The sequence below is a fragment of the Salvelinus namaycush genome, chromosome 11, assembly GCF_016432855.1.
Source record: "Salvelinus namaycush isolate Seneca chromosome 11, SaNama_1.0, whole genome shotgun sequence".
Classification (NCBI taxonomy): domain Eukaryota; kingdom Metazoa; phylum Chordata; class Actinopteri; order Salmoniformes; family Salmonidae; genus Salvelinus; species Salvelinus namaycush.
In genome coordinates this window covers 7,221,625-7,242,106 of record NC_052317.1, presented here as the reverse complement: position 1 = coordinate 7,242,106, position 20,482 = coordinate 7,221,625, and the positions used below count along the sequence as shown (strand labels likewise).

The window sequence follows — 20,482 nt, the reverse complement described above, 5'->3', positions numbered from 1 at the left end:
CACCTGAAAAGACAGAACAAATAATACAACAAACATTGTGGTTAAATTCAAAAACACTAATTGATTTTAAAAAAAACGTATTTTGATGAAATTTAAAAAAAAAAAAAAAAAAAAAAAAAGTATAATTTTAGTGAATGATATCATAAATACGACTGGTGGAGTTATATCACACATGCAGCTAACACAGACATATGGAAATGTCTGCTCTTCCCAAACTTACAACCAACTAATTGCAGCATTACCACAAAATTGGAAGAGGCAAGTAGAAGGGGATAAAAGTAAGGAACGTGTCTGTCGGCCCTGCATTAAAGAACATAAATGGTTAACGAAAAGTGTGATACATAAAAACATATACCAATTTCATTTAAGAACCAAAAAAATTGACGGCTGTGCCATATAAATTGCAAAATAGTTGGGAAGAGATTTTCGATGTACCCATTCCATGGCACATGGTTTATTATTTGACACGCAAAACACCGGATTCAAAACTTCAAATGTTTCTATTTAAATTACTATACAAAATTCTTGCAACCAATAGAATGTTATATATATGGGGGATATAATCTTCCCAGCTCTGCAGATTTTGCTGTGAGGAGGCAGAGACATTAGATCATTTATTTTGGTATTGTCCATATGTAGCTCATTTTTGGTCAAAGGTCCAGGAATGGCTGAAGAATTGCAACATTTGCCTAGAACTAACGCTACAGATAGCAATACTGGGTGATTTGAAAAGCCATTGTCAATCAATCAATAATATAATAATTATTTTAGCAAAAATGTTTATCTTTAATTTACAATCTGTAGAAGCTATGAGAATAGAATGGTTCAGTACTTTTGTGAAGCATCACAGCACAGTTGAAAAATATATGGCAAATAGAAATCTAAAATGGATGGTGTTAAGAGATAGATGGGAGGGGTTGAATTGAGCTGAAGAGTGGGACTAATAACAAGATAACCAATGTAAAACATACGGGGTTTGTAAAATGTAAATAGGTTCCGAAATTTTGTGAAATAGCAGTTACAAATAGAAATCAAACTGGATGGACATCAGAAATAGAGGAAGGACTAAAAACAAACAAAATATATCTATTGTAAAATAGATTGTGTCTGTAAAATGTGTATAAGATGTATAAACTTAAGGTAGAAGCCTAAGTGTTTATTGGTTTACTCCAATTGGGGGAAGGGTGGTAGGGTTTGCGGGGAATAATAAAGGTATATTCCAGAAAAGTATGTATATCTATATAGGTATGTGTATATGTGTATATGTATGAATGTTTATGTATGCATATGCATGGGTATGTACGTGTATGTATATATATATATATATTTACCAAAAATGATATGGGGGATTGGAAATGATGCAGACAATTACAACAATCTTCCCACAATATTATGCAAATCCACCCCTAAGAAAAAATAAAAAATAAAAAAATCACTAGGCTAAGGACCCTGGGACTAAACACCTCCCTCTGCAACTGGATCCTGGACTTCGTGACGGACCACCCCGGGTGGTAAGCGTAGGAATGGAATGTGGATTACTCAAAACGCGCCAACCAAATGGAGGTTTTTGGATATAAAAATAATCTTTATCGAACAAAACAAACATTTATTGTGTAACTGGGAGTCTCGTGAGTGCAAACATACGAAGATCATCAAAGGTAAGCGATTAATTGTATTGCTTTACTGACTTTCGTGACAAATCTACTTTGCTGCTAGCTGTTTGTAATGTTTTGTTTACTGAGAGCTGTCCTCACCTAATCGCATGGTTTGCTTTTGCCGTAAAGCTTTTTTGAAATCTGACACGCCAGGTGGATTAACAACAAGCTAAGCTGTGTTTTGGTATATTGCACTTGTGATTTCATGAAAATTAAATATTTTTTGTAATTTAATTTGAATTTGGCGCTCTGCAATTCACAGGATGTTGACGAAAATGATCCCGCTAAAGGGATTGGTGCACCAAGAAGTTTGCTGATGACACAACAGTGGTAGGCTTGATTACCGACAACGATGAGATGGCCTATAGGGAGTTGGTCAGAGACCTGTGGTGCCAGGACAACATCTCCCAAATGTGTGAGCAAGACAAAAGAGCTGATCGTGGACAACAGGAAAAGGTGGGCCGAACAGGCCCACATTGACATTGATGGGGCTGTAGCAGAGTGGATCGAGAGTTAAGTTCCTTGGTGTCCACATAACCAACAAACGATCATGGTCCAAACACACCAAGACAGTCGTGAAGAGGGCACGACTATACCTATGCCCCCTCAGGAGACTGAAAAGATTTGGCATGGGTCCCCAGATCCTCAAAAAGCAGTACCATAACGCCAAGTCTAGGACCAAAAGGCTCCTTGACAGCTTCTACCCCCAAGCCATGAGACTGCTGAACAATTACTCAAATGGCCACCGGACTATTTACATTGACACCCCCCCCATTTGTTTTTACACTGCTGCTACTCGCTGTTTATTATCTATGCAAAGTCACTTTACCCCTACCTACATGTTCAAATTACCTCGACTAACCTGTACCCCTGCACATTGACTTGGTACCGGTACCCCCTGTATATAGCCTCGTTATTGTTATTTTATTGAGTTACTTTTTATAAACTTTTGCTTTAGTTTATTTGGTAAATATTTTCTTAACTCTTTCTAGAACTGCATTGTTGGTTAAGGGTTTGTAAGTAAGCCATTCACAGCACATGTGACAAATTAAGTTTGATTTGATTATGACAAAACAATGGATAAATGTTTCCTAGTTGTGCAAAGTTAATATTCTACCAATCACTTATATGTGATTAGCAACTGCAATGGCTGCCAAATGTGCTTCCACCAAGTATTAACTCTGGGGTGTGAAAACATACGCCATCAAGACATCTTCATTTTTATTTATTTTTGTTACACTTTCTATAATTTTTCTTTCAAATGTGGAGTAGGATGTGTAGATCGGTAGGAGAAAAATCCAAATGTACAGTATGGTTTTTTCCTATTTAATTTGAAGGCAGCAAAATGTGAAGAGCGTGTGCAGACTTTCACTAGGAACTGCAAGACAGGAACACAATCACCACATTTGTACAACCAAAGACAATACGGAAATGGAAGAAATGGCAGTAGGGATCAATCTATACACCCCATTGAGCCTGTGAGAAATCTAGCTTTTTCATGGTCCGGGCTAGGCCCCTTAGTTCCAGTTTTGGCTGTGCCAAAACTGAGGCCAAGCCCCCTCCAGGGTTGGTAGTTGGCATCATACAGTGTTGTAATCAGGGCAACTGGAAAAACCAACACCCTGACACAGTTTAATGTGTGGGCACAGCGAAGAGCTCAGGGCCTATGTCCCCTGGAGGGATCCCATGTTGGTACAGTTTAAGGTGACTTTGCAGCACAGGTGGAAAAACGTAGTACTGGGGACACATAGGGTGTGGGTGCAGATTTATATATTTTTTTACAATAGTTCTGTCCATTTAGAGTACCGTTTGTGGCTCAAGGGCACCCCCAGAAAAAAAAGTTCTGTACAGACACTTTAAACTAACTGTCCAGTGAAAATCGCATTTTTAAAAGTTTATATTCTGTTAAAGCAGCCTTTCTTACAGTATAGGTCACGGACATGTTAATGGTGGGAGTAAAAACATATACAGTACATGACCAAAAGTGCTCATTCCCAAAATCATGGACATTAATATGGAGTTGGTCCCCCCTTTGCTGATATAGGAAGGCATTCCACAAGATGTTGGAACATTTCTGCAGGGACTTGCTTCAATTCAGCCAGAAGAGCATTAGAGGTCGGGCACTGATGTTGGGCGATTAGGCCTGGGCTCGCAGTCAGTGTTCCAAATCATCCCAAAGGTGTTCACTGGGTTGAGGTCAGGGCTCTGTGCAGGCCAGTCAAGTTATTCCACACCGATCTCGATAAACCATTTCCGTATGAACTTCCGTTTATGCACTGGTGCATTGTCATGCTGAAACAGGAAAGGGCCTTCCCCAAACTGTTTCCACGAAGAACAGAATCGTCTAGAATGTCATTGTATGCTGTAGCATTAAGATTTCCCTTTACTGGAACTAAGGGGCCTAGCCCGAACCATGAAAAACAGCCCCAGACCATTATTTCTCCTCCACCAAACTCTACAGTTGGCACTATGCATTCGCGCAGGTAGCGTTCTCCTGGCATCTGCCAAACCCAGATTCGTCAGATTCGTCAGACCGCTCCAGAGTTCAATGGCGATGAGCTTTACACCACTCCAGCCGAGGCTTGGCATTGTGTATGGTGATCTTAGGCTTATGCGCGGCTGCTCGGCTGCTCGGCCAAGGAAACCCATTTCATGAAGCTCCCGACTAACAGTTCTTGTGCTGACGTTGCTTCCAGAGGCAGTTTGGAACTCGGTAGTGACTGTGGCAACCGAGGACAGAAGCTACACGCTTCAGCGGTCCCATTCTGTGAGCTTGTGTGGCCGTTGTTGCTCCTTTCCACTTCACAATATCAGCACTTACTGTTGACCGAGGCAGTCTAGCAAGGCAGAAATTTGACGAACTGACTTGTTGGAAAGGTGGCATCCAATGACAGTGCCCTGTTGAAAGTCACTGAGCTCTTCATTAAGGCCATTCTACTGCCAGTGTTTGACTATGGAGATTGCATGGCTGTGTGCTCAATTTTATACACATGTCAACACAGTGTGTGGCTGAAATAGCCGAATCCACACATTTTAAGGGGTGTCCACATACTTTTGTATACACTACCGTTCAAAAGTTTGGTGTCACTTAGAAATATCCTTGTTTTTGAAAGAAAAGCACATTTTTTGTCCATTAAAATAACATAAAATTGATCAGAAATACAGTGTAGACATTGTTAATTGTTGTAAATGACTATTGTAGCTGGAAACGGCAGATTTTTAATGGAATATCTACATTGGTGTACAGAGGCCCATTATCAGCAACCATCATTCCTGTGTTCCAATGGCACGTTGTGTTAGCTAATCCAAGTTCATCATTTTAAAAGGCTAATTGATCATAAAAAACATTTTGCAATTATGTTAGAGTAAGCGATGTGAAATGGCTAGCTAGTTAGCAGTGGTGCGCACTAATAACGTTTCAATCGGTGACGTCACTCGCTCTGAGACCTGAAGTAGTTGTTCCCCTTGCTCTGCAAGGGCCGCGGCTTTTGTGGCGTGATGGGTAACGATGCTTCGTGGGTGTCAGTTGATGTGTGCAGAGGGTCCCTGGTTCGAGCCCGGTGCGAGGGGACGGACGAAAGTTATACTGTTACATTAGCACAGCTGAAAACTGTTGTCCTGATTAAAGAAGCAATAAAACTGGCCTTTTTAGACTAGTTGAGTATGTGGAGCATCAGCATTTGTGGGTCTGATTACAGGCTCAAAATGGCCAGAAACAAAGACTTTCTTCTGAAACTCGTCAGTGTATTCTTGTTCTGAGAAATGAAGGCTATTCCATGCGAGAAATTGCCAAGAAACTGAAGATCTCGTACAACGCTGTGTACTACTCCCTTCACAGAACAGCGACAACTGGCTCTAACCAAAATAGCAAGAGGAGTGGGAGGCCCCGGTGCACAACTGAGCAAGATGACAAGTGCATTAGAGTGTCTAGTTTGAGAAACAGACGCCTCACAAGTCCTCAACTGGCAGCTTCATTAAATAGTACCCGCAAAACACCAGTCTCAACGTCCACAGTGAAGAGGCGACTCTGGGATGCTGGCCTTTTAGGCAGAGTTGCAAAGAAAAAGCCATATCTCAGACTGGCCAATAAAAAGAAGAGATTAAGATGGGCAAAAGAACACAGACACTGGATAGAGGAAGATTGGAAAAAAGTGTTATGGACAGACAAATCTACTTTTAAGGTGTTCGGATCACGAAGAAGAACATTCGCGAGACGCAGAAAATTGAACAGATGCTGGAGGAGTGCTTGACGCCTTCTGTCAAGCATGGTGGAGGCAATGTGATGGTCTGGGGGTGCTTTGCTGGTGGTAAAGTGGGAGATTTGTATAGGGTAAAAGGGTTCTTGAAGAAGGAAGGCTATCACTCCATTTTGCAATGCCATGCCATACCCTGTGGACGGTGCTTAATTGGAGCCAATTTCCTCCTACAACAGGACAATGACCCAAAGCACAGCTCTAAACTATGCAATAACTATTTAGGGAAGAAGCAGTCAGCTAATATTCTGGCCAGCACAGTCACCGGATCTCAAATCTATTGAGCTGTTGTGGGAGCAGCTTGACCGTATGGTACGTAAGAAGTGCCCATCAAGCCAATCCAACTTGTGGGAGGTGCTTCAGGAAGCATGGGGTGGTATCTCTTCAGATTACCTCAACAAATTGACAACTAGAATGCCAAAGGTCTGCAGGGCTGTAATTGCTGCAAATGGAGGATTCTTTGACGAAAGCAAAGTTTGAAGGACACAATTATTACTTCAATTAAAAATCATCATTTATAACCTTGTCAACATCTTGACTATATTTCCTATTAATTTTGCAAATCATTTCATGTATGTTTTCATGGAAAACAAGGACATTTCTTAGTGACCCCAAATTTTTGAATGGTAGCGTATATAGTGTACTTACTGTTGGGAATTGTAGAATACACAAGCTGCAGTTTCGAAATGTGGTTGTGCATCAGCAGTTTCTCTCTTGTTACAGTATGTCAGTCACTGATAGTCACTTAATTAGTCATGTCAGCTAACAATTTTAAGGTAGGTAAATTAGTCTAGCCAGCTATCATGGCCTAATGCCGACCGGGCACGAAGGGCATGTGCCCAGGTGCCCTGACCTCCAGGGGGCCCCCATTGATTTCTCACTCAGACATCATATTGTGTGTATGTACTGATTGATGCTACTGACTGTAAATGTAATATATGAAAATGTAAATGATAAATGTAGGCCTGGAATAGTAGGTATCTGTGTTTTTTCTCTCAGTAGAGTCAGTACAGAACCTTTTAGTTCTATTTCTGGGTAGAATTGCAGGAAATTAGCTGTAAAACCGCTAAAACTATTTCTCTGCCTCATGGCATAATCCGTAGAATTGCAGGAAATAACCTTTTCTCAATAGGGGGTGCTGTTTTCACTTTGTAAAAATTCGTTCCCAAATTAAACTGCCTCGTACTCAATTCTTGCTCGTACAATATGCATATTATTATTACTATTGGATGGAAAACACTCTCTAGTTTCTAAAACCGTTTGAATTATATCTGTGAGTAAAACAGAACTCAAGTTGGAGCAAACTTCCTGTCAGGAAGTGAGAAATCTGAAATCAGGCAGTCTGTTCTAGGGTCAGTTTATTAATTTGCATGTATTCTATTGGTCGACATGCACTGCATAGGCCTTCCCCTAGATGTCAACAAGCAGTGAGAATTGGAATGGAGTTGCTAGGCAGATCTGAGGCCATATAAATGGTCTTGGTACGTGGGGTACACTCTTTTCAACATTCGCCATGACGCAAGACAGACCTCAGGATGGCGTTCTGGAAAGCTCTCGTTATAGGCCTTAGATATATCCGGCTCTGATTTTATTCGATATAGGTGTTAAAAACGTCATAATGTAGTTATTTTAAACCGAGTTATATCATTTTATATCAGTATATTGCGATTTTCGGAATTTTCTTAGTGCTGAGTTATAGTGAGTTGGGCACGTTTTCGCCACATGGCTAATGTTTACTGCTAATTCCAAAGTTGAAGGCGACAATCTACAACCGAGCAACGATTCTTCTGGACAAAGGACAACTTGCCCAAGATTCTGATGGAAGCTCATCAAAAAGTAAGAACTATTTATGATGTTAATTCGTTGTTCTGTTGAAAAATGTTGACCTACTATTCCGCCATTAATTTCGGTGCGGTCTCGCTTTAACGCACGCTGTATGTCGTAGTAACGTTAATTTTAAAAATCTAACACAGCGGTTGCATTAAGAACTAATGTATCTTTCATTTGCTGTCCAACCTGTATTTTTTAGTCAAGTTTATGATTAGTTATTGATTAGATTAGGTGCCTCTCCCAAGATTTCTCCCGACATTTTGTTGGCAGCTTGGCTACTATTCTCATTGTATAACCACGATTTGTGCCGCTAAATATGCACATTTTCGAACAAACTCTATATGTATTGTGTAATATGATGTTATAGGACTGTCATCTGAAGAAGTTTGAGAAGGTTAGTGAAAAAAATAATATCTTTTGCTGGTTTATTCGTTATCGCTATTGTTGGCTTGAATCAATGCTGTTGTGTGGTTGGCTATTGTAGTAAGCTAATATAATGCTATATTGTGTTTTCGCTGTAAAACACTTAAAAAATCTGAAATATTGGCTGGATTCACAAGATCTTTGTCTTTCATTTGCTGTACGCTGTGTATTTTTCATAAATGTTTTATGATGAGTATTTAGGTAATTCACGTTGGTCTCTGTAGTTATTCTAGTTGCTTTGGTGAGAGTTGTGATGGTGGCTGCAATGTAAAACTATGATTTATACCTGAAATATGCACATTTTTCTAACAAAACATATGCTATACAATAAATATGTTATCAGACTGTCATCTGATGAAGTTGTTTCTTGGTTAGTGACTATTTATATCTTTATTTGGTCGAAATTGTGATAGCTACCTATGCAGGAAAAAAATGGTGGGAAAAAAAAGTTGTGTCTTTTGCTATCGTGGTTAGCTAATAAATACATTGTGTCTTCCCTGTAAAACATTTAAAAAATCAGAAATGATGGCTGGATTCACAAGATGTGTATCTTTCATCTGGTGTCTTGGACTTGTGATTTAATGATATTTAGATGCTAGTATTTACTTGAGGCGCTATGCTAGTCAGCTTTTTTACTGTTGAGGGTGCTCCCGGATCCGGGATGGTGACTCGTGAGAAGTTAAAACCTCAACATTTTCTCTAAGTCTCATGGCAAAACGTGACTCGTTTCAGGAAACTAGGCATATGTCGCATGTCACAGGAAGACAGGAACCTTGCCACTAGCCATGATTGGCTGAGATAGTGGATGGGCTGGACATGCAGAGAGATGAGTTTGGATTGGTCTGCTATGTAGCACGCTTGTGTCTATAACATGAGCTGCCCAATAGGTGATCCTTTCTAACACAGCTTTTTTTTTAAAGATATCATGAAGAACTGCTAATGCTCTCCACTTCCTGGAGGACTGAGATTGATTTGCAAATATACAAACTAGGGAGCTGAAAAGAGAAGGCTGTTGTATAAAACACCTGTCTCCGGATTATATCTTCAAACTAAAGGCAACCGTGGCATCCGTGACAAAGAGGGAGAAGCGTTCATTCATGTATGTGGGTAAGATAGTCTTGCTAGCTACATTTTCAGATATTATACGTTTCTAATTTTGTCCGAAAGTCATTTTCATTGCAAGTTAAAGCTGGCTAGCAAGCTGCATGTCGAAAACAAAAGACTCCACTATGCAAGTAACCATTTCACTGTACCGTTGAACACCTTCTGTATCCTGTGCATGTGACAAATAAACTTTGATTTTGTTTGATATAGTATGTGTATACCAGAAACAAACATTTCTGGGTTACGACAGGGCCTAAAAAAATAAAAATCCTCCATGTTCATGAAAGAGTGCTCAAAAATAGGTTTCAAATTCGTAACCCAGAAACGGTGTCTGCCGTCATGCTGAACTAGCGTCATGTCGGATTGGGCCTAAAATGTATTTTCGGCCACGTTCATGAATAAGTGCTCAAAAACATGTTTCAAATTCATAACCCAGAAAGGTAATGTGAAGAACAACATGACCGGCACCAAAGTCAGATTAGGATGTAACGTTAGGCCAACGAGATATTGTCCAAGTTCTACAATTCTCCGGTAGAATGCCCTGCTTTTATTACGTCAAACTCGCAACCATATTTTCTGTAATTAGCTCGCCATTAACTTGTAAATAAGGATCTTGTTGTGAGCTTATTTTCCTGTAATATTGAACACAAATTAGCTAAAGTTAAGATGTGGTCAGCTATGTGACATGGTCATTATTTGAACTGGCTAGCCAGCTAACTTAAAGTTAGCTAGCTAGCTAACAAGCTAGAAACGAAACAAATCATTGTTTAGAAAGTTGCTTTTAGTTGCCTGGTTTGCTAGATTGACATATAGTAAATACATTTTTAAAGGGACAGGTTTATTGGTGTTAAAATGCTATTTTGGATCACCAGGCTGCTGATGTCATGAAGCCTGACGTTTTTGTGTTTATACTTTTCATAACGACAAGTTTAATGTCGGATGACAATAGAATGTACATGATGTCACTGCGACAACTGCATACAGACATGTTGATAAAGGTAGTATAAACTTAGTCTTGAAATCTTTGTTCGTACACTACCATACTCACTGATCAGCACATGGCCTCACATGTGATTCCTTAAATAAATGGGTGGGGCTAAGGCTTAAGAGGGTGTAAACGAAGCTGAATGGGTGTAGACAAAGAAGAGTTCTCCAGTAGGTGTACCAAAACATTCAAGGACCATTTTCTCCAAAGTGGTGTTACAAGTTTATCAACTTCCAATTACTTTCCCATTGTTCCTCAACTGTAGTGTATGATATACAATTTTCTATCTCTGACTCTCTACTTTTATCCAATGTAAAAACACCATTTCAAATTTTGCTACATAAGACCGAATCGAGCCGGTCGTAACAAATGTGTAGAATTTCATGAAATTAACTATAAAACTAAAATGTTTCTTTCTGATATCAAGAAGGGGGCAACAAAAATGTTTTGCCTGAGAAATGGAGACCCGCCCCAACAAAGGAGGCATGTTGTCATGCGCTTGGGTCCCAGGAAAATACTGAATTTCTCATTTAGGGCCCATGCTGTAAAAGTTGTGTTAACGAGATTGTACGAATTGGAATTGCAGGGGGATTTTTTTTATATATATATTTGCAGGACATAACATATCATTGGAAATGGATTATGTTCTACACCACTGGTTCTCAATCCTGGTCCTGGGGATCCAAAAGGGTACACATTTCTGTTTTTGCCCTAGCGCTACACAGCTGATTCAAATAATCAACTCTTCAAAAGGCTTTGATGATTTCAATCAGCACCATTTTCAGGAACCCATTTTGGCTCGTGAGCGCTACTTTCAAAATTACTTCCTGAAATTATATAAAACCCAAACACATCTTCAACTCATACCCAAATAATGTTGTTGACTATACACGTATTTGTTGCCAAAGCACAAAATTGTAGAAAAAAAAAAACACACAAAAAAAACAACTCAGACTTGTATCTCAAACAGACCTTTTCAAAAATGCTTACTATTTCCCCATAGAACATGTCATGTTGGCTCATTGGCTGAGCTGGCCAATCAGCAGTCTACTTGCATGAATACTTTTTATAACCGGTATACACCCACACCATTCTGTTGTTGGGGTACACACAAACTATTCCAACACAGAAAAGCTGCTTTTTAACATGCCTAATACATTTATTTTATAGAAATCTGGAAACACTGGACAGTTACTTTAATAAGGGATTATTTTGAATCGTGACCTGTAACTGGGTCTCATGGAGAAGTTAAAAACATGTCCCACCCAGTAACATGTTAATATATTTATTTTTTACCTTCTAAATATAGTTTTGTTAAGTGCATTGAATCCAAATGCAGCCGATGACGAAGCGTTTGTGTTTGAAAAGCCTGTAACCAAGTTTGACTTAACAGGGCCTGTAGGCAGACAGTACTGTAGTAGCATGGAAACGGAATGAATCATTTAACTACAGTATTACTGAATCATGAGGTACATTTTATTCAGCTGTTTTGATGTAGGCCTCGTTTATGCCAAGCACAGTAAGTAGACATAAACAGCCTTGGACAGGCCTTGGACACTTCTGGGATGCGTCTCAATAGTCTACCATGGCTTACTCTCTTTGTCTCTTTTCCTTCATTTGCACTGACACGAAAGAGCTGGACACGTGGGGCGAATTGGGCGTCTACACCATTGCGTTCACCAATGTCAAATCAAATCAAATTTATTTATATAGCCCTTCGTACATCAGCTGATATCTCAAAGTGCTGTACAGAAACCCAGCCTAAAACCCCAAACAGCAAGCAATGCAGGTGTAGAAGCACGGTGGCTAGGAAAAACTCTAGAAAGGCCAAAACCTAGGAAGAAACCTAGAGAGGAACCAGGCTATGAGGGGTGGCCAGTCCTCTTCTGGCTGTGCCGGGTGGAGATTATAACAGAACATGGCCAAGATGTTCATAAATGACCAGCATGGTCAAATAATAATCATCACAGTAGTCCAATGTTTTTTAAGGCCAGTGAAAAAAAGTGAGGGCACATGGGGATGAAGCTGCTTTAGACTGTTGTGACACACCCAGTTTTCCCTTACCCGCTCCACTCAAGATTCTTTAATGGACAACTTAATAAAACATTGTACAGTAACACTGCACTGAATAGCAGTCAACTGGCCTCAGAGAAACCCTAGGCAAGACCCTCTCTCTCTCTCTCTCTCTCTCTACTTCAGAATGCATCTCACAGCATCTCTATTTCTGGCCAGCGTGCCTATCTGTTACCTAAGACCTTTCAATCCCATAGAGCACCTTGCTATTCACATGGGCACTGAGGCTCACGCTACCATGGCTCTCAATGAGCAATGGAGAGAAAGCCTAACATCTCAATTGTATTAGAGCCTAAGAGCTGCCAGCTTGGCATGCACGTCTACAAATGATTCAGTCGATAGCTTCCCAAATAATCTGTATCAATAGACCATTGTACACTTCTAATGTGAGCCATTCATTCAGCAAACCTAAGCAACATACAGTATAATACAGTATTTGTTTGACAACACAAACATATGCAATCAAGTATTGTTAGACCATGTATGCTTTTGTGTTTTGTTAACAACGCCTACCGTGTTGACATAATGTTTAAAGAAACATAACAACCAGAGAATAGACCAACTCATGTCACAAGGAAAACACTATTTAATTTGCACCATACAGAATGTTTTGATAATGTCCTCTTAATATGATAGGTGATCAGTGAATGGGCCACTGATTCAAACACATTCTGAAATGAGCTGGCATCATTTCAGCCAACACAAAAGACTTGAATAGAATACACTGGAGCTCACCGAATTCTAGCACAGATAGTATCAGCCACAACCTCAGTAGGTATAACCTTGAGACAAGTCTATTAACTAATTACACACCCACCACGAGAGAGAGAAACGCACGCACGCACGCACACACACACACACACACACACACACACACAACCCTGCCGAGCCGGACGTCTGCCTCATTGTGCTACATAGCTGTGGTGTGAACAACTATCCCTCCCTTACATATCAATCCACACACACACACAGGCATCTGACAGAGCCACGTCACACTACAGATAGAAAAAAACATACGGTAGCCTAAGCACCAAAACACAAAGATGCTCCAGATAGTTAGATACCCACTAGAGCTTATTACCAAGCAATAGCTCCCAAAATACCGCCTTGCAGAAGGGCATAAAAAGGTAGGAGAAGAGAGGGAGGAGATGGAGAATAAAAAGGAGGAGCGGGGGGGGGCACAAATAATTACCTTCCATCATGATTGCAGATTTTCATTCCTCTGTCCCCCTCCACGGATGGAGGGAGACCAGCAGATGGATAGAGAGACAGACAGGCGGATGGAGAAACCCGAGATATTCCAAGTGGCTAAATGATGCCGGGTCTAGGGCATTGCTAATTGCCGAACGGCTCCCAAGTGAAGCGGAACGTCGTTGCTCCCTCCTCCTCCACCCCTTGAGCCCAGACACCAGCACACGGGGGGTGGGGGAGGTAGCCAGGCAGGCTGTCGGGCCGACGGAAGAGGCAGAGACAGAGGCCCAGGGAAGGTGTAGAGAATCGGGGGAAGGGCCCAGCGCGTTAGGCCTCAGTCGCCCCAACAGCACTGACACACGCCATCAACGAGAGGTGGATGCTGAGTTAGAAAGGCAAAGGAGAAAAACACAAAGCTAGCGAGAGAGGCAGACTGAGAGAGATAGAGAGCAATGGAGGGAGTGAGTATGCTGCTTGCTGATGTCACACCTGCGCTGAGCCAATCCCGGCACTCTGGCAGTCATCTGCTTTGTCACATGGGTTCTGTCCTCTGATGCCTTAGCTCTTTAGCTTGGACTGTTAGCAGATATATTGTAGCCTATACATACAATTCCACATTCATTGCATGTTTTTTTTATTGTACATGCTAATAGAGCAACATAACACAGGGATGCTTAAAATACCTATCAACAGTATGTGGACAATTCTACATGCACCTAGTATATTCAGTTTTTTGTGCAGATGTGAAATCCTACCAAGGACACGTCTTGATTTCTTCATGAGTGTGTGTCTGTTTAAATGTTTGGTATTTACTGTATTATTATTCACATCAGTATGTTTATTGCTCTGTTTTCGCATCACAGAATGGCAATCCTTTATGCCAAAGTCGCATTGTCAACAATCATCAGCACACAAACACCCACATACGGGGAAGGGTACGGAGGACATCACACATAGCTCAGCTTGTCAGATAAAGAGGGAGATTTGTCAATTAGGTACGTTAGAAGGAGGATTCAAATGTGTATGTGGGAAGGGATAAGGGTATTTATTTGGAATTGGGGTAATTGTCATGGGACAGTTTAGCTCAGAGGCATTCTATGAATATAACCATTCCCTTATCGAAAATAACACACACACTTAGGTTGGAGTCATTAAAACTCGTTTTTCAACCACTCCACAAATTTCTTGGTCGGTTAGGACATCTACTTTGTCCATGACACAAGTAATTTTTCAAACATTTGTTTACAGATTATTTCACTATATCCCAATTCCAGTGGGTCAGAAGTTTAAATACACTAAATTGACTGCTTTTAAACAGCTTGGAAAATTCCAGAAAATGTCATGGCTTTAGAAGCATCTGATAGGCTAATTGACATAATTTGAGTCAATTGGAGGTGTACATGTGGATGTATTTCAAGGCCTACCTTCAAACTCAGTGCCTCTTTGCTTGACATCATGGGACAATCAAAAGAAATCAGCCAAGACCTCAGAAAAAGGAGACGTGTTTTGTGTGCTAGAGATGAACGTACTTTGATGCAAATCAATCCAAGAACAACCGCAAAGGACCTTGTGAAGATGCTGGAGGAAACGGGTACAAAACTCTATATCCACAGTAAAAACAAGTCCTATATCAACATAACCTTAAAGGCCGCTCAGCAAGGAAGCCACTGCTCCAAAACCGCCATAACAAATCCAGACTACAGTTTGCAACTGCACATGGGGACAAAGATCGTACATTTGAGAAATGTCCTCTGGTCTGATGAAACAAAAATAATGGCCATAATGACCATCGCTATGTTTGGAGGAAATAGGGGGAGGCTTGCAAGCCGAAGAACACCATCCCAACCGTGAAGCACGGTGGTGGCGGCATCATGTTGTGGGGGTAATTTGCTGCAGGAGGGACTGGTGCACTTCACAAAATAGATGGCATCGTAAGGAAAATTGTGGGTGTATTGAAGTAACATCTCAAGACGTCAGTCAGGAAGTTAAAGTTTGGTCACAAATGGGTCTTCCAAATGGACAATGACCCCAAGCATACTTCCAAAGTTGTGGCAAAATGTCTTAAGGACAACAAAGTCAAGGTATTGGAGTGGCCATCACAAAGCCCTGACCTCAATCCTACAGAAACTTTGTGGGCAGAACTGAGAAAGCATGTGCGAGCAAGGAAGCCTTACAAACCTGACTCAGTTACACCAGCTCTGTCAGGAGGAATGGGCCCAAATTCACCCAACTTATTGTGGGTGAAGGTGTATATTTGGCTAAGGTGTATGTTAACTTTCGACTTCAACTGTACATTTCACATATGAACACGTGACATTAATGTGACAACATGAAACTACGTGACAACGCGATCTCTTGTGAAATAAATGTGACAACATGGGGAGGCACTTGGGATTTGAACTCAAAACCTCTTGGTTGCTAGCTACCTGAAGTTCTTGCTGCACCACCAGGCCTATTGACATAATGAAGATCAGCTAGCTATATCATGACACTAGGCGAGACCCAAATGCAGACGGTTGAAGTTTCAGATGTTTAATAAATCTTAAGGAAATAGGCAAGAGAATAGTCGTGGACAGGCAAAAGGTCATAACCAGATCAGAGTCCAGGAGGTACAGAGTGGCAGGCAGGCTCGAGGTCAGGGCAGGCAGAATAGTCAGGCAGGCGGGTACAGAGTCCAGAAAAGGCAAGGGTCAAAACCGGGAGGACTAGAAAAAGGAGAAAAGGCAAAGCAGGAAAACACGCTGGTAGACTTGGACATACAAGACGAACTGGCACAGAGACACAGGAAACACATGGATATATACACTGGGAAAGACAAGCGACACCTAGAGGGGGTGGAGACAATAACGAGGACAGGTGAAACAGAGCAGGGCGTGACAGTACCCCCCCCCCCCCCCGAGGTGCCACCTGTTGTGCTATCTGTGCGCATACCTGGGTGTCGGCGATGAGGACTGGATCCAGGATGTCTCTAGCGTGAACCCAGCTCCTCTCCTCCAGGCCGTAACCCTCCCAGTCAACCAGGTACTGGGCGAACACCCAGGAGACATCTCACTGTGTATGCCATATGGCCATCAATGACACGGGGAGGGGGGGGATGGGCCTGGGGACAGAAGACAAAGAACTGAGATACGGGTTTAGTTCTAGACACATGGAACGTAGGGTGAATACGAGGGTACGGGGTAACAAGAGACGGACAGCAGTGGAACTCAGGAGATGGGAAAAGCACCAATAAAACGTGGGGACAGCTTGCGGGACTTTACCCGAAGGGGCAGGTCCCGTGTGGCCAGCCATACCCTCTGCACAATACGGTAGCGGGGAGCTGGGGTCCGGCGACGGTCCGCTTGTCGACAATACCTGGTGTCTTGAGAATAGCCGCCCTGGCAATTGTCCGGGTACGTCGACAGCGTCGGACAAAGATCTGGGCCGAGGGTACGCTGACCTCCTGCTCTTGTTCAGGGAAGAGTGGAGCACTCAAAAGGGGAGAGTCCCATGGCAGAACTGGGAAGAGTGTTCCGGGCATACTCCACCCAGACCAGTTGATGGCTCCAGGTAGTGGGGTTGGTTGAGACCAGGCACCTTAAGGTGGTCTCCAGGTCTTGGTTGGCTTGCTCCGACTGACCGTTGGGGATGGAATCCAGATGACAGGCTGACCGATGACCTAATAAGGGTGCAGAATGCCTTCCAGAACTGAGACGAGAACCCCGATCGGAGACCATGTCTACCGGGAGTCCATGGATCTGGAAGACATGCTGCACCATAAGCTGGGCCGTCTCCTTGGCAGAAGGTAGTTTGGGGAGAGGGATGAAATGGGCGGCCTTGAAGATCCTGTTGACTACCGTCAGAATGACAGTGTTACCATCAGACGGAGGGAGCCCAGTGACAAGTCCAGAGATGAGACCAGGGACGATGAGGAACCAGTAGTGGCTGCAGGAGGCCAGAAGGAGCTTGCCGTGGAGTCTTGTTTTGAGCACACACAGTGCATGCGGTGATGCAGTCATAGACTTTAGGGACCATTGTCGGCCACCAGAAACGTTGTCGAAGGCAGGCTAGTGTACGACGGGACCCTGGATGACAGGTCACCCTTAAGGAATGATCCCATTCCAGGAACGGATTGGATTAGGGACAAACAGACGGGTTGCCGGGCCCCCTTCAGGTCCAGGTTGGGAGCATTGTGCCTCGCGGACCAGGTTCTCAATACCCCAATCCACAGTGGCAGCAAGGCTTCTGGTCCTGGGCAGATCGCTGGGACAGGATGGCCCCCAGTCTAACATCCAAAGCATCCACTTCCACCACAAATTGACGCGAGGGGTCCAGATGGATGAGGATGGGTGCTGTTGTGAACCGATGCTTCAGGTCCACAAAGGCTTTGTCGACAGCTGGAGACCATTTGAACGGTACCTTGGGAGAGGTGAGTGCCGAGAGGGGGGCTGCCAGGGTGCTGTAGTCCCAAATGAAACAGCGGTAGAAGTTTGCAAAACCAAGAAACCATTGCAACTGCACCCTGGACGTTGATTGAGGCCAATCCGACAGGAGATGCAGATGGACGGACGGCCCCAGTGGCCAGAGACTCCTCTATGTATTCCTCCATAGCTTTGGTCTCTGGTCCAGACAGGAAACACAGGGATAAATAAACTGGGGAAAACAAGCAACACCTGGAGGGGGTGGAGACAATAACGAGGACAGGTGAAACAGATCAGGGCGTGACAAGCTACTGTTTTATTGCCAAGAATACACTTCTGGACTTTCCTAAAGTTGCAGTAAAAATAGAGTAAATATATACCAAAACTATACCAAATGTGTTATTTCTATGAAATAAGAGTATGCTTCTGTATTCCGATGTAAATGACTGTAAAATCTTCTACTGTTACCACTTCACCTTAAATGGTATTTGAACTCATGACCTCTCGGTCACTAGCAACCTGAAGTGTATTGCTACAGTGCAGCTACACCACCAGATTCGTGAGTGTGAAAGGAATATAGGCTACAGACTTATTGTCAGGAATGCGTTTCTACACTTTGCTAAAAGCTGCCCAGAATCAAGTAAACGATTGTACAATTACCTCCATCAATGCAACATTAACATAAAACAAGCAATGCTCAAGGACACTTGACTTCTAGGAGGCCTCCCCCTGCCTGCCCTCATCTCTACCAAGGTTCCGTTCACGTGGTCCACGGCGCTGACCAGGCGTTCTGGGACCTTAAACACCGCTTCACCACGGCTCCGATCCTGGTTCATCCGGACCCTTCCCGTCAGTTCGTGGAGGAGGCCGATGCTTCGGATGTCGGATTGGGGCCGGTTCTGTCCCAATGTTTTGCCTGGGACCTTAAGCTGCATCCCTGCGCCTTCTTCTCCCACCGCCTCAACACCACAGAGAGGAATTACGATGTGGGGAATCGGGAGCTTCTCGCGGTGAAGATAGCCCTGGAGGAATGGAGGCACTGGCTTGAGGGGGCGGAACATCCGTTCATTGTGTGGACCAACCACAAAAACCTGGAGTATCTCCGCACTGCCAAGCGCCTCAACTCCAGGCAAGCGAGATGGGCCCTACTGTTTACCCGGTTCAACTTTTCCCTCTCCTACCGGCCAGGGTCCAAGAACGTCAAGCCGGATGCTCTGTCTCGCCACTATAACCCCACGGCTACCACCCTGGAGCCCGAGACCATCCTTCCCACCTCGTGACTGGTGATGGTACTCAGTTGGGGTATAGGGAAACAGGTCCTGGAGGCGCAGCGGTCCCAGCCGAACCATGGGGGGGCCCCAGATAACCGTCTGTTCATGCCTGACGCTGTCCGCTCTGCGGTCCTGGAGTGGGCCCATTCCTCCAGGTTAGCCTGTCACCCAGGCTCTCGTCAGACAATGGCCATCGTGCGACAACATTTCTGGTGGCCTACCATGGTTCCGGATGTCGCCGCGTTTGTCGCCGTCTGCATGGCATGGGCCCAGAACAAGACTCCTCGGAAAGTTCCGGCTGGTCTTCTCCAACCATTGCCTGTCCGTCACCGTCCCTGGTCCCATATATCCCTAGATTTCGTCACGGGTCTTCCCCCGTCTGAGGGCAACACTGCCATCCTGTGGTCGACCGATTTTCCAAAGCCGCCCACTTCATTCCTCTTCCCAAACTACCCTCGGCCAAGGAGACGGCCCAGCTTATGGTGCAGCACGTCTTCATGATCCACAGACTCCCGGTGAACATGGTCTCCGACCGGGGTTCCACAGTTCTCGTCCCGGTTCTGGAAGGCGTTCTGCAAGCTCATTGGGTCGTCGGCCAGTCTGTCCTCCGGATTCCACCCCTAGTCCAAAGGCCAGTCGGAGCGAGCCAACCAGGACTTGGAGGCAACCCTTCGCTGCCTAGTCTCCGCCAACCCTACCACCTGGAGTCAGCAACTGGTATGGGTCGAGTACGCTTGCAACACCCTTCCTTGCTCTACCACGGGTCTCTCGCCCTTTGAGTGTGCCCGGATACCAGCCTCCGCTCTTCCCCGAAGAGGTGGTCAGCAATCCCTCTGCCCAGATGTTCATCCGCCACTGTCGCCGTACCTGGAAGAGAGACGGACCGCTCTGTTGAAGACCACTTCCAGGTATAGGCGACAAGCAGATCGCCACCGAACCCCTGCTCCACACTATCTGCTCGGGCAGAGGGTATGGCTCCACCTGGGACCTGCCCCTCTGGGCGGAGTCCCGTAAACTTTCCCCCCGGTTCATTGGCCTGTTCCCCATCTCTAGAGTTATTAGCACCACTGCTGTTCATCTTTTGTTACACCGTAACCTCCATATTCACCCCACTTTCCATGTATCTAGGGTTAAGCGATGGTCATCCGGCATACACGGTGAGACGCCTCCCGAGTGTTCGACCACGGGGCAGGGGTTTCCAGTACCTGGTGGACTGGGTGGGTTACGGCCCAGAGGAGAGGTGCTGGGTCCCTACTAGAGACCTCCTGGACCCAGCCCTCATCGCCGACTTCCACCG

The 20,482-nt window shown here is 43.9% G+C and overlaps 1 protein-coding gene across 1 annotated transcript in view; it reads right to left on the bottom strand.

Moving 5' to 3' along the window:
- The window catches only part of LOC120056249 (SH3-containing GRB2-like protein 3-interacting protein 1), a 46,710-nt gene extending 26,478 nt beyond the window's left edge, over positions 1 to 20,232 (bottom strand). The window contains exons 1-2 of the mRNA XM_039004499.1: positions 20,053 to 20,232; positions 18,648 to 18,873 (exon numbers count right to left, since the gene is read on the bottom strand). Of these exons, the coding sequence (XP_038860427.1) occupies positions 18,648 to 18,873; positions 20,053 to 20,232 (406 nt within the window). The remainder of the gene's footprint in view (positions 1 to 18,647; positions 18,874 to 20,052) is intronic.
- Positions 20,233 to 20,482: the final 250 nt, after the last annotated feature.